Raw genomic sequence first — 13,212 nt, 5'->3', positions numbered from 1 at the left:
TGTTGGGCATCATAGCCCATATATTATGTATATATATTTTATATGTATTTATATATATATATATATATATATATATTATATTATATAATATACAATATATTATATAATAATATATAGTATATAATATATTAATAAAATAAACAATCGTTTTTAATTTTATTATACTGATTTATTTAACTATTGTATATATTAAAATTCATATAAAATTAAAATTTTAAATTTTTATTTTAATTTTTTAAATAAATAATTTGACCCAATTCATAACCCGACCTAACCCAAAACTTGGCCCACGAACTAGCCCGACCCATGGCACAACACAGCATAGGCCTACATGGCTTGAACCGTGAACCGTGAACCGTGAACCGTATAGGCCTACATGGCACAACACAGCATACGCCTCTCTAGTTATATAAACTTGCTCCGTGTTTCAGCGAGTCGGCAGCACTCAGCAGACGTATGTTTGAGATCTTTGTGGCGGGTGTGGGGCTCACCATGTCACAGACGCAGGGAGACGAAACCATGAGCGTGGCCGGGTGCGAGCGACTTCACCGTGCGTTGTGCGAGTGTCACCGGCGAGTCCCGCCGGGGCCACCACGAGAGGTGGCCTGCCGCCACCTGAATCGCTCGCTCGCTGACTGTCTCGTTTCGCTCGTATGCCCGGCCGAGTCGGAGGCCGTTCGCAGCCTCTGCTCAAGCAGCGGAACATCGCTCAAGCGCTCTCAGTGTCAACAAGCCCAACTTGCTCTCTCTGTCTGTCTCTCATCTCATCAGAATCCATGAATCCTAACGCTGACATTCTCCCGCGTATCTCTCCCTGTTCACTGACAAAATCCGTATTGGTATGCTTTCTTCAACTCAAATAGTGTATTTTTCCTGGTTAGTTTCTGGTTTTAATTAGACTTGTTTCTTGATTTTTGGACAATGAACTATGATAGGTTCTTTTATCTTCCTCCTTTTTTTTTCTTTTTTTTTTGTTGGTTTGAAAGTCGAATTTTGAATACTCTTTTGCTTGAGAATCTCAGCCAATCTATACAAAGGGAAGATCTTTATCTGTTAAATCATCTAAATTCTTCTGTTAAATCATCTAAATTCTTCTAGGTAATGACAAGGAGAAACTGACTTCTGTTTTTCTAGTAATTGTTTGATTCTGTTGAATGTGGTTTGGAATTAAATCGTTGAATGGTTTTCAATGTTGACTTAATTTTCCCAATTAGTGTCCTCTTTCTGTTGGCATTTTGAATTGAAATTGCATCTCCACATGTTTTCAGGATATATTCTATTTACTTTTGATATTGCTGGAGAGGGCATCAAAATTTGTCAGTTCCCGGAGCATTCTTGTAATTTTATTGTGATATTGGTATATATGCCCTAATTGTAAACCTTGATCGTTTTCCCCGAAATAATAGTCCATGGTGATTGTCAGAGATGATAGAGAAAAAGTATATGAGCAAATTTTTGGTATCTGATGCATTAATGGATTGAAACCATGCAATACTGTGGATGTATGACCAACAATTAGGCAAGAATTGGCTTTTGCCTCTTCACTCCTCAGCTTTTCTTGCTTGTTCCTTTCATGGTTATGCTTCTGTTATCTGAAGTTCATTTTGTTACTTCCTGTCTAAATTATAAGTGCCAAAACTTTCCCCGATTAGCTTGACTTTAGGGGGCGTTCTTTTTTCAGATTTTGAGAGGGGGGAAAGTTGGTCAATGGAATTTTGGTTTCCATTGACCAAGAATCCCATGTTCTTTTTTCAGATTTATGTGGGGACCAGGGAAAAGTTTATTTTCCTGGTTATCACATACCTGGGTAGGTGATACCCTCCTAGGTGGGTAAATAACTTTCCCACCTAGGGAGAAAGTTGCCAACACTTGAATGGGACAAAAATGCCCCTTTTAATAATAGATTTGTATGGCTAAAATGGTCATTGCCTTATTTACATGAGAAATAAAAGAACATGGGTAAACGCACTTACCTAGGTAAGTGTTTCCCAGGAAAAACTTACCCAGGTAATTGCATTTACCTAGGTAAGTAACTTACCAAAAAGCGAACGGGGCCTTAGAGTCAATTTGAAAGTTATGTAATTGCCAATTCATAAAATAAAAGTTATTTAATTGCTTATCCAACAAGCTTGGGATCATGTGATTTGGACATGAATTGAATGAGTTATGGCTATTTTGTGGACAACCTATGAGTTTATGATGGGATTTTCCATTTTTTGGAATTTTAATATTGTATTTGATAGTTGTTAATTTTAGAAGCTGATTTCTTATGAGAAATTTGTATTAAACTTGTATTGAGTCAAACTGTCTACTTTTAGAACGTGTTTAGGAGTTTTAATATGTATTGAAATCATTCCACTTTTAGGTATATGTTGGAAAGTGATTAGAAGTCTTTGTACTAAGGAAATAAGTCTACATGGAACCCATAATATTGCTATAAAGGAGTACCGTTTCAGTGTAGACCTATGTGTAATGCTTTGGGTTTGGGTTAGGTTGCCCAAGGTCTCAACTCTAATAAGACCTGAAGTTAAAGTTGGGTTCATAAATCTCAACCCTAAACCTAAGCCAACCTTCAACCCACCCCAACCTTTTTGGATTGAGTTCGGGTTAACTCAGTTCAAGCTGCACCTCTATTGATTTTAGTTTCAAGCACTGTCAGCATGTTATGGCTTACTTGGAGTGCCATACCAAGTGCCAAATTGTCTGCACAGATACTAGACCTATTAAATTAGATGTGTTGCTTAAAACTGTGCTATTACTGAACCAGCTCTTTCCGTGACTGGTCCTAATATGGATGAACTTCCCACTGATTTTCCAGTTTTCAAGGAAGTACCGAGTTACATGGCCATGGGTCCATGACAAAACTTCTGACCTTTTGGTACCAAATCTAATTTATGAACTCACCTTTGAGATGACTGCATTTGCTTACTGATGGCTATTTTGAGAAACTTCTTGTTCTTTGCAGTCATCTATTGGATATTTGGATAAACCTTCTTAATCCCAGCCATTAGAGCCATTTGTCTCATCTACTTGTTTAGGGGTGGCAACGAGCCGAGCTTTTCACGAGATGCTCGAGCTCAACTCGTGAGAAGCTCGGCTCGGCTCGGTTTCAACCGAGCTCAAGCCCAATTCATTGGCTTGATTATGAAACGAGTCGAGCTCAAGTATAGAAAATAATATATATATAATAAAAATATTATAATTTTTAATTATTATAATTCTTAATTTTTTAAATATCAAATAAAAAATATTTTTATATATAATTTTTTACTTTTATAAAATATATTTTTCTCAAAATCGAGCTCGAGCTTATGAATTTTTTACTTGAACCGAGCTCGAGCTCAACGTTCTGGCTTGAACCGGGCTCGAGCTTGAGCTCGAGCCTTGTAGAGCAGTCTCGAGCCGTTCTCGAGCCTCGTACTATTCGGCTCGGCTCGGCTTGAATCCACTTCTATACCTGTTGGAGTTCTGTACATATGGCTGGTTCAGTTTACTTTGTAATGAAAAATTTATTTGTTTTATCCACTGATTGTGCCTGGATAAAGCAACCTTGCATGCAACTCTTCCTTGGTGGAGATCCATTTTATGAACTTTTTAAAGATGATGCAGCAGCACTTGCTTGGTTAGATCAATTTAGAAGTCCAAAAAATAGCTAAAAGATATAAAAGGAAGAAGAAAGGCCTTGAAAAATGTCTCTTGGCATCATTCCCATTTTGTAGGAGTTTTGGGTAGGTCCTACTATTGGTACTACCATATCTGCTCCCTAGGCATGTCTAGACATGTTAGGCAATGCAATCAGTTGATAAAAGCTCTTAGCCATGTAAAAGATATTTGAAACCTCCTTTTTTAGGTATTTTTTTTTGCTTCTTATATTTTCAATAGTTTAGGGTAGTGCAATTTTTGATTGGTAGATAGGTCAAGAGTGGTTTGGACACATCTCTAATATTTTTTATTAATCATATTAAAGAAAAAGAAGTGTGATAAAGAAGAATTGTTTTTATTGATGATGGAAATGAAATACAAAATTTAAAGATGACCCAAAATTGAACTTTGTATTTTTGACTTTGTGAACAAAATTTATTGATGATGCAAAAACCATGAATTGGACTTTGTGAAAACATGCTGCACTTATCCATGAACTCTGCTTTTTTCCTCTCTCTTGTTTCATGCATTACAAATTAATATCTGAGAATGAGCACCTCCCATTCTCCCAAGACAGGTTAGGGCACTAAGGTGTGCTACTTTCTGAAAACCCAAGTGCAGCCTATAATTCTTTCTTTGTATCAACCACAATAAATTACTTTAGAGGCTGAATAGGAGCAAAAAGCTGATGACCCAGTTGTCAAAATGGTCACTTGGCACCCCTCCAAATAGGTGGCAGAGGATCAAACCCGCTGAATTGCATGCTCCTGGTATGGCCAATTGGCCAGTGGGCCTCATGTGCACCCTGTTCTGCCCCATAGAATAGGAGCAAAATTCCTAAAAGAGAACTAAAATATCTGCTATGAAAAACATGAGAAGTATATTCACTTCAAGCTCCATTGACAGATGACTAATGAGACCTTGGTACTATGTATGTTTAAATACAGCTGGAATTCTGTTGGCAAATACGGAACAATAGCTGGATTATGCAGGTACCATTAGTGGGGTGCAATGCTGAATTGCTGCATTAGAGGTTAGGGGTGATCATTTCTAGCCCAGCCCACAAATTTCCGGGCTTGGTCCGAGATTGTGTTCAGGTCAGACCTGGAAAATGCATAGGCATTTGGTCCAAAAGCCCAGCCTGGCCCATCCTGACCCATGATCATCACTAGACCTGGTATCCAATCTCGGCAGATTGAGCCAAAACAGGACTTAATCCACTGTACCATATCGGAAGGGAAGTTCATAGGCCAATGGTTTTTTTTACCATTCATGGAAGAAGGTTCAATGTTAATCTGTGCCAAGCGCTGGGCATTCTGTAAAAGAATTTCAGGTCATCATGGACTCTTTTGATATCACATCAAAACTGCTGTTGCTTCCTACCCTACTAATGATATCACAGGAAAAACGAAAAAGATGTTTTGATGTCTCCAAGTTGGACAAGTGTCCCAAACTTGTGCTTCAATTATTCTTTTTCTAATGATGGCCAAGTAGAATTTTTCCAAAGGTACATCTTTCTTGCTCAATATGACATTGGCTTGCTTGTCTTCTAAGGCTAAGCAAAAAAAAGATAAGCACATATTGTGTATTTACACAAAACCTCCTGTTTACATCTTCCTTTTTGTGATTTTAGAGATCCATAGAGGACAAAGGCTGGTAATACTAGCACCACTTTTGAATTTACTCTCGGTTCTGAGTTTGACCTTTATTTTCAGTCTATGGCAACAGGCTCCAATTCTTGAGTTCAATCATCCTGGACCATGTGTGGCTCATGAATTTATTAAAATTTTAAATCCAGGATGTTCATTCCAGAAGCAATATGATTCAGAAATTCATTATTAATCTTTAAAACCGCTTGGTTGAGACTTATTATTTATCTTTTTAGGAATAAGTTATTAAGTTGTGTGAACTCCTTAATATGGATAAAATTGAAATGGGTTGATTTCTACACCCTTGAATTTTTTATTAATCAAATGGCTCCTCACTCCCATGCTGAACAAGCTTGTTTGACTTGCAATAGTTTCATAAAAAATCACTCATGACCTCTTGGGTGCAGCAGCCACTTACAAACCTCTTTGAGAGGGACCACAAATTTCTTGCATTGATGGTTGACAACAATGGGTGGGCGACTGATTCTCCCAAAGGTTGGTTATAGCTTCCGGCTAGGCACCAATATGGGCAAGGTTCAAAATATGATACGGCGTATCACCCTGTATTGTTACTTTTTTTTTTTTTTTTGAATCTGGTTCAGGGTCGGTTTAAGGCTGGTCTATCTCTTGAATCATTCGTCGACCCGAAACACCTCCTGTAGGGGCGTATTGGGAAGGCTCTGATACGATACGTATCGATTGATATGGGCCGATACGTGATGATATTTTAAATCTTGAATATAATAGCTCAGATCTCCTATCCACACTTGTTCACAGGACACTATAGCTGTACATTGGGAATATTTTTCGTATTTACATGTTATCATTTATGGGGATATGTTTTTAATGCAAGGTTCAAAATATTGGTGCACCCGATAGAGGTGTATCGAGCAGTATCAGTAGTTTTTTTTTTTTGTTTTTTTAGTTTTTTTTAAATTCGGTTCAGAGGGACCGGTTTAAGGTTTATTTACCCTCTAAACCAATCGAAATCTCAAAACATCCCCTAGAGGTAAGGCTGCAATCGAATATATTCGATTAAATATTCAATGAGCTTGAGTTCAACTTGAAAGCTGGAAAATAAATATATTTGTATATTTTATAATCTATATGTGTGTGTGTGTTAATCGAGCCAAGCTCGAGGGCTTTTGAGTCAAACTTTTTATTGGTCGAGCTCGAGCTCGAACAACTAATCGATCTTACGAGCTTACCCCAAGGTTTGATTAGAGCTCTACTCAATTGCAGCCCTACCTAGAGGGGCATCTCGGAAAGCCCCCGATACAATATGTATCGGCCGATACGTATTGAAATTTCAAATCTTGTCTCAATCTACAGCTGTAGTGTGCTGTAGGTAGATCTGGATTCCCAATATGGCAATGTTTACACTGCAAATTCTCTATTGACACCGTAAGTTAGTCAGTCTTTTCATCAAAAGCAGCACGTGCATCCTACCAATTCAGATCTGCCACTCAGGCCTCCCCATATGATACTACAGCTGTACATTGGGAATATCTCTCCATGAATGGTAACATGCAAAACATAAGAGATGTTCTGAGGCCTGGATAGGGTTCTTGTGGGTAGCAAGGTAGGAGATCCGAACTCAAACCCTACATGTGCAAAAATAATTTCCTCACCTACATACAGCCTGAGAAATTGAGAATCTTGAAGCTCACTGAGATGGTGTAGAGTTGCATCCAATCGGATATAGGTGGATCCAATATTTGAATTCGAATTGGATTTTATCCAACAGATTTATATTGGCATTAGATTGAAGCGAATTGAAATTGCAATTGGTATAGTAAATTGAAAATAATCAAAACATTATATTTTATTGATAAAATGAACTTAAAAATGACATTCATATTGTATCAATTGAAAATTACTTGTATGGAATTTGAACCCGTGACAATTTAGTAGAAAACAGCATTCAAACCGACCTCACTGATAGATATAATATAAACTTACTTAGGTATTTATCATCATCAGCAGCATAGTCATTCAAGACCTATCCCAACTATGGGCATGTGTTATGCACGCATGAAATTAAAAGGTAAAGATATAAGTTGATATTATATTTAAATTTTAGGCATGCACAAAAACCAAAGATGTTTGCATGATCAAGTAAAAATTAGACATACTACAATGTTTTGGGTATGCATCCATCGGTACAGTACTACAGTGCTTGGAGGGAGGCTTGCATCTTTCATTGAAAGACCCAATTATTTTTCAAAAATATTGGTTTTAATCTGCTTCAATCCATCTGTGAGACTCTAATCTAAGAAAGTTGTTATTTGGTAAAAAAAATGGTGTTTGATATCATTTAATTGAGACAATCAAAAACAGTTGTTGAACTCTTGTAAGTTGTAAAGGATCTACTATGTCATTAAGGATCCATTTAGGAGGGTTCCAGCATTGATTGAGCTGTGTTAAATCTGTTGACTGAGCCATTTTGAAGAGGCTACCAAAACTAGTTTCACTGGAAAGCTGATTTCTCAGTTAAATGTTTTTGGGCTTTTTGGGTTTTCACCAAACAAAACTTCATGGCCTTCCATGTAGGACCAACCTACCCTGCAACGCCAGAAGCCATAATAACCCTCACAAATGGGAAGAAATAAAGATGTACATTTTCTTCTTCTTCCCTTTTGATGTGCCTGTGCTAATGATATAACAAATAATTGAGATGCTGAAGGCCCTAGTTGAGTGAGGATTTTTAGAACAAATTACAATTCATAAGTATTAATGATTCATCTGGTGAAGGTTTGCCTCCAAGACCTTTGGAAGGAAAATGGTTTAGATAGAACCGCTCACTATTAATATTAAGGTTGGGAATTCATGTTTAGAGCTGCTCTTGCGTTGGAATAGAATCCCTTGATGTCGTCTTTGATTGGACATAAGTTACTGAAGCATGTATTTCCAAATCCTTATTCTGAACCACTTATCTTCTCTAGTTGGTGGAATCCTCCACCCTCCAAGACTCCCCTCATCTAATGGACACAAAACGGCAAAAACTGAATTTGAGAGAACCAATTCCATTTCCAGCCATGAGATGCACCAGTCCAAACTAGGGGATATCATTTCCAGCCCGACTCTGCCCAGTCTAGAAATTTTAAGGCTTGGGCCTACGTTTTGTGTTCAGGCCCAGCCCGACTCTGCCCAGTCTAGAAATTTTAAGGCTTGGGCCTACGTTTTGTGTTCAGGCCCAGCCCGACTCTGCCCAGTCTAGAAATTTTAAGGCTTGGGCCTACGTTTTGTGTTCAGGCCCAGCCCGACTCTGCCCAGTCTAGAAATTTTAAGGCTTGGGCCTACGTTTTGTGTTCAGGCCCAGCCCGATCCCAGTCTGCATTTGGCCTAGAAATTTTAGGTCCTAGCCTGGGCCCAACAATTCAAGTCTGGCCCAGCCAAACCCATAATATATTAAATTTATACTTATGTATGTTTTGTGTCACATCATGTACATAATTAGAATAAAACCATGATGTTAGAAAGGCATGATAGTGGATGAGCTTTGACCATTTAAAGCCCCCTGTGAATTTTGATGAATACCACCTGATTGGTTATCACTTTTATGATACTAGTTGATTGATTATAAGTTTTTTTGGTATCATAGTCGATGTAAAATGACACGTGATCATATATAACATTTTATATTTAGATAAATTATACCATATGTTTTATATGTCATAAATATAAAATATTATATATTTTATAAAGTTTAATCAGTGGCTAGGCTCAAAACCCGGCCAGGCCTGACCCAGCCCATGATCACCCTTGGTCTAAACGCAGGAATGCGTATATTGAAAAGTGGAGCAATGGATGGGAGGATATCCTTGAAAGTAATCACATGGCACCTTTGAGTTTCAAATTTTATGAACTAAACAAAAACATGTAGGATCTGTCGATATTCCATGACCAATCTTTCTGCAATAGTAGAAAAGATGACTGCCCAATAAATAGATAGCTAAAAGACAACTTAAGCTTTGACATTTGGAGCTGTTTATTTTGGCACCTTTTAACAGGACATCACATACAACTTGGGAATAAAATGAGCTTTCTAAGTAGAGAATCTCTCTCTATCATGAGGAGAAGAATAATCTATGTTAGGACCAACAGGAATTACCCCAAGCGGATTGATGGTTGGATGGCTTCCATAATAATGCCGCTTGATGTGTTCCATGTTAACTGTGCTACTCATGCCAGGAATTTGGAAAATGTCTTTGGTGTAGTTGAACAGATTTGGATACTCACGTAGCATCTTCTTGTTGCACTTGAAATGGACAACATACACCTGTAGTTCAGAAAATTTGTGTTATTTAGACCACACAACAATCTGATGAAGGAAGCATTTTAAAACTTGAAAGTTTTATCATAAGCCTATTAAATTCAACTTTTATGAAAGACAAGTTATCTAGTTAAGGGCTATTGCTTGGTGTAATGGTAAAATCTTGGGCTGGAAAGTGTGAGAGCCTGAGAGCAGTCATTTTGTGCAAAAGAAAAAAGCCAAAGGTTAGGACTGTATCCAGTCTGCCTGCTATCAAGACCCCAGATAGCCGGGACCAACATTGGGTCTTTTCTTAAAGACAAGTTATCTGGTTACTTTGAATGATCTACTTCTCAGTAAGGTGAGGGGTCTAAAAATTCCCACAAGCAATGAGTCTTTGTAATCATACTTGTAACTTTGTGAGGGCCAAAAACGCAGTCTTTATGCATTGTACTCTTGCAAGCAAGGATTTGATGTTTGTAGTCAGGTTATTTTTATTCACTAAAGGTACTACTTAAAACACATAGATCCTTTAAGTTTCCCATAATCTTTGATAGATTTGGGTTAATAATCTATTCTTTGATGAATAGGTCTCAACTCTGCATCACATCATTAAAAAAGATTAGTCCAGCTACATATTATGTTCAATCAAGGGTGAACTATTACTAAACAGTTGATAGAACTGCTAATTATCCAACTGTAGCTTCCTGAACCTAGGTTGTTACTAATAGCATCTTCAAAACTAAAGTTTCAAGTTTTGAGGACATTCTGTCAGAATAAGGCCTAAGGTGGTTACTGATAACACCATCTTCATCAGATTTGGATAGATGAATTGATGAAGGTTTCTCACTTTTTTTATGGAGAAGCAGTTGAACTATTGCAGCAAAAGGTCATGAATGGGATGTTCTTTCTTGAAGGGATTCTTTTTCCTAGTCTTTCCTTGTACTGGATGATGATTTTAAAGCATTGGGCACTGCATGTGTTTTGCAGCCTTTAGATTTCTTCTACTTAACTATAAAAATTTTAAAAGTACAACCATATTAAGCTGTCCTATTGATCATAACATTTCAAGGTTCAAGCAAGTCCTACACTTGGACAATTAGTTGTACATGATATTATGTGTATCTGCATAACATCGACTACTATTCAAACTAAACATGTATCAGCCTTTCAAATAATTCGTACCTCATCAAACCTTATAAGAGTGACAAACAGACGAATATCAGCTTCAGTCAGCATATTCCCACAGATATACCGCTGCTTACTGAGTGTCTCCTCACATTTGTCCAAAGCCTGGTATAAATTTCTTATAGCCTGCACAAATGAAGGAAAATCATTGCATAGTCTTACAAAGATGACAAAGATTGAATAATCTTCTGAAAGTCATTGAACGTTGAATGCAGCCCCCAGCTGGGTGACAAAAGAAACAAGTAGATTAGAGATTGACTCCTATAATGGAGATAAATTGGTGATCTTAGTACAGTATTAGCATAAGTTAATTAAGCAGTCATTACCTCTTCATATGGCTCTTGCTTCTTTGCAAACCCACACTTATAAACACCATTATTTATCCCATTATATACCCATTCATTAACCTCATCAATCTGGGATTGCAAGTGAGGAGGATAAAGATCCAAAGCTGCATTCTCTGCTATATCATTAAATTCAGAATTAAACATGTGGATTATCTCCGAACTCTCATTGTTAACAATCGTCTTAAGTTTCTTATCCCATAAAACCTGTCACAGAGCACGACATTATCAGTTATAAGTTATCACACAACTGTTAAACATGGAAACCAAGAAAATAATTACAGAAAATGAAGAATCACGGAAAAGTCAATACAGACAGGCACAGTATATTTTCCAATGTAGTTTGCACTAGCAATTTCATAGAGTTCTCTGATACTTCTTGCTCCATTGAGTGGGTCGGGTTCAGCACCTGGTTCCTCCTCGCTCGAAGTGGGGAAGACCCAGCCCATATGCTCATCAGTCTCTTTTGTTCTTTGCCATTTGGGTTTGACTGCCTGTAATACTCAATGAACATCATATGTAATGGATGATGATAACAGCTCCAAGCACACAAGAAGGAATTCCAGAGATACTCTACCGTGAAACTAATTGCTTTTTCAAGGCCCTTAAGCTTCAAGAATGAAAGGCATCTGGATGCCCAAGGACAAGCATATGAAATGTAGAGATGATATCTTCCGGATTCTGCAGGAAAAGGAGATGCTGGATCTCTTGAAATGAAATTGCGGAATGTTGATGGAGTTCGGACAAAAGCACCAGAAATGGACATCTCATCTAGTGCCGACCGAGCCATTTGAAGAGTATGCTGGGAAACCCAAATACCAGTAAGTCTTAGCTCTAATACTTAGTCTATCAATTTACCATGATAAAATAACTAATCACATTCGTTTTAGGGAAAAAAAAAGTTTAGAAAGGGGAAAAAAGAACCCTAACCTCACGTTGGTTTTTCTGTTTAATCATACGTCTAATTCTACATATTGCATTATTTCCCCCCTAATAGGAGGAGATTCTTTGGTTACAAAATCAAAATTCAGTTTAAATAACCCATATGAAGAAAGATTGTTCTCAAAGGATCCACCATCTCTGAAGAAAACACCCAAGTAACCCAATTCTTTTCCTTCCAATTCTGATCCATACCCTTTAATCTCCAAACTTCTACCCCTATCACCATCTCCACTGAGATACTATTCTTCCAACTATACACGATTCTTCACCAGAACTATTTCAATTCCATTCCAAAAGAGAGGACTTATTGTAAATTGAGAAGTATAAAGACAAGAAAAAACAATGTAATGAATCAAACACAAAAGAAAAATCAGAACTAGTGAGAAAAAGAGAGAGGGAGAGCTATTTTACCTTGAAATGAGACGGGAGTATCTGAGATCCGGAGAAGAAAGAGATCATCTATTGGTTGCTTTTTTATTCTTGGTAAGCCTCTGATCTCAGCGCAAACTCCATTATAATTGGTGGTCCGGAATTAAACCAAAAAGTCAAATTCATGACTTTTCCAACAAATTTTGAACTGCTCTCTGCAGCTGACATCATATCTTTCGCTTTAATCATCGCCCGCGTGTTAAGATAAAACTCAAAGACGTGCAAAGACTGACAACGTTACAGGCGGCGCAGATGGGGTACCGCGCAGTGATGCACCCCTGCCGCCGGCGGCCATTCCCCCTTTCTTCTCTCATCAAGTTTAACGGCCAACAACAGACGATGTAACTGTAAATAAAATCGCATCGCGCCCCACATCCGAGTTCAAATCAGCCCCAGAAAATTGCCCCCACAACGTCTCCAAGCACATCCCCGCCGTCTATCGAGAACATCTCCCAATGATAACATAATCATTTCTAGAATTATCATGGGAAGCCCAATACACGACGGGAATGTGCCGCGGGAGGTTGTAAGGGGCAATCTTGTGGGGGGTTGATTCTCATTTGAGAGAATTTATTTATTTTGCAGTTTTTCTTATTTTCTTTTTTCTTTTGTTATAAAAATATAAAATAATAATCATTACTTATTTTGGTGTTTTTTCAAAATAATTACTAGTAAGAATCGCACGGGATTTACTAAATGAAAGCTAAATAATAGAAAAAGGTCATTTATTAAAATACCCTTTATATTTTTATGGATTTACTAA

The 13,212-nt window shown here is 37.6% G+C and overlaps 2 protein-coding genes across 5 annotated transcripts; one reads left to right on the top strand and one right to left on the bottom strand.

The window, feature by feature from the left end:
* The first annotated feature begins 440 nt into the window (after positions 1 to 440).
* Positions 441 to 6,148, top strand: LOC104611017 (cytochrome C oxidase biogenesis Cmc1-like protein). Of its 3 annotated transcripts, none has more exons than XM_088891101.1 (2): positions 441 to 839; positions 5,699 to 6,148. In XM_088891101.1, the coding sequence occupies exon 1, from the start codon at positions 457 to 459 to the stop codon at positions 778 to 780; it is 324 nt and encodes a 107-aa protein (XP_088747227.1). In that variant the 5' UTR covers positions 441 to 456; the 3' UTR covers positions 781 to 839; positions 5,699 to 6,148. The 3 variants fall into 3 exon arrangements, with proteins under 3 accessions (XP_088747227.1, XP_088747228.1, XP_019055576.2); XM_088891102.1 differs by having other exon boundaries at positions 5,702 to 6,147; XM_019200031.2 differs by lacking the exon at positions 5,699 to 6,148 and adding an exon at positions 1,269 to 1,424.
* A 2,967-nt stretch (positions 6,149 to 9,115) lies between these two features.
* On the bottom strand, positions 9,116 to 12,798 carry LOC104610993 (uncharacterized). Of its 2 annotated transcripts, none has more exons than XM_010277882.3 (6): positions 12,432 to 12,798; positions 11,656 to 11,880; positions 11,396 to 11,572; positions 11,061 to 11,285; positions 10,732 to 10,860; positions 9,116 to 9,573 (listed from the first exon to the last, which is right to left on the bottom strand). In XM_010277882.3, the coding sequence occupies exons 1-6, from the start codon at positions 12,477 to 12,479 to the stop codon at positions 9,340 to 9,342; spliced, it is 1,038 nt and encodes a 345-aa protein (XP_010276184.1). In that variant the 5' UTR covers positions 12,480 to 12,798; the 3' UTR covers positions 9,116 to 9,339. The 2 variants fall into 2 exon arrangements, with proteins under 2 accessions (XP_010276184.1, XP_088747030.1); XM_088890904.1 differs by lacking the exon at positions 12,432 to 12,798 and adding an exon at positions 12,009 to 12,159.
* Positions 12,799 to 13,212: the final 414 nt, after the last annotated feature.

Source organism: Nelumbo nucifera, chromosome 7 (assembly GCF_055504915.1).
Source record: "Nelumbo nucifera cultivar China Antique chromosome 7, China Antique-T2T, whole genome shotgun sequence".
Taxonomy (NCBI): domain Eukaryota; kingdom Viridiplantae; phylum Streptophyta; class Magnoliopsida; order Proteales; family Nelumbonaceae; genus Nelumbo; species Nelumbo nucifera.
The sequence above is the reverse complement of the archived record's forward strand: the minus strand, read 5'-3'. Positions and strand labels throughout refer to the sequence as shown.

Excerpts from the sequence above, each read along its gene's own strand:
- LOC104611017 (XM_088891101.1), top strand. The coding sequence starts at position 457 with ATGTTTGAGATCTTTGTGGCGGGTGTGGGGCTCACCATGTCACAGACG.
- LOC104610993 (XM_010277882.3), bottom strand. The coding sequence starts at position 12,479 with ATGATCTCTTTCTTCTCCGGATCTCAGATACTCCCGTCTCATTTCAAG. Across the intron at positions 11,881-12,431 it reads TACTCCCGTCTCATTTCAAG|CATACTCTTCAAATGGCTCG; the intron begins GTAAAATAGCTC and ends TGGGTTTCCCAG. Across the intron at positions 9,574-10,731 it reads CTCTTATAAGGTTTGATGAG|GTGTATGTTGTCCATTTCAA; the intron begins GTACGAATTATT and ends TCTGAACTACAG.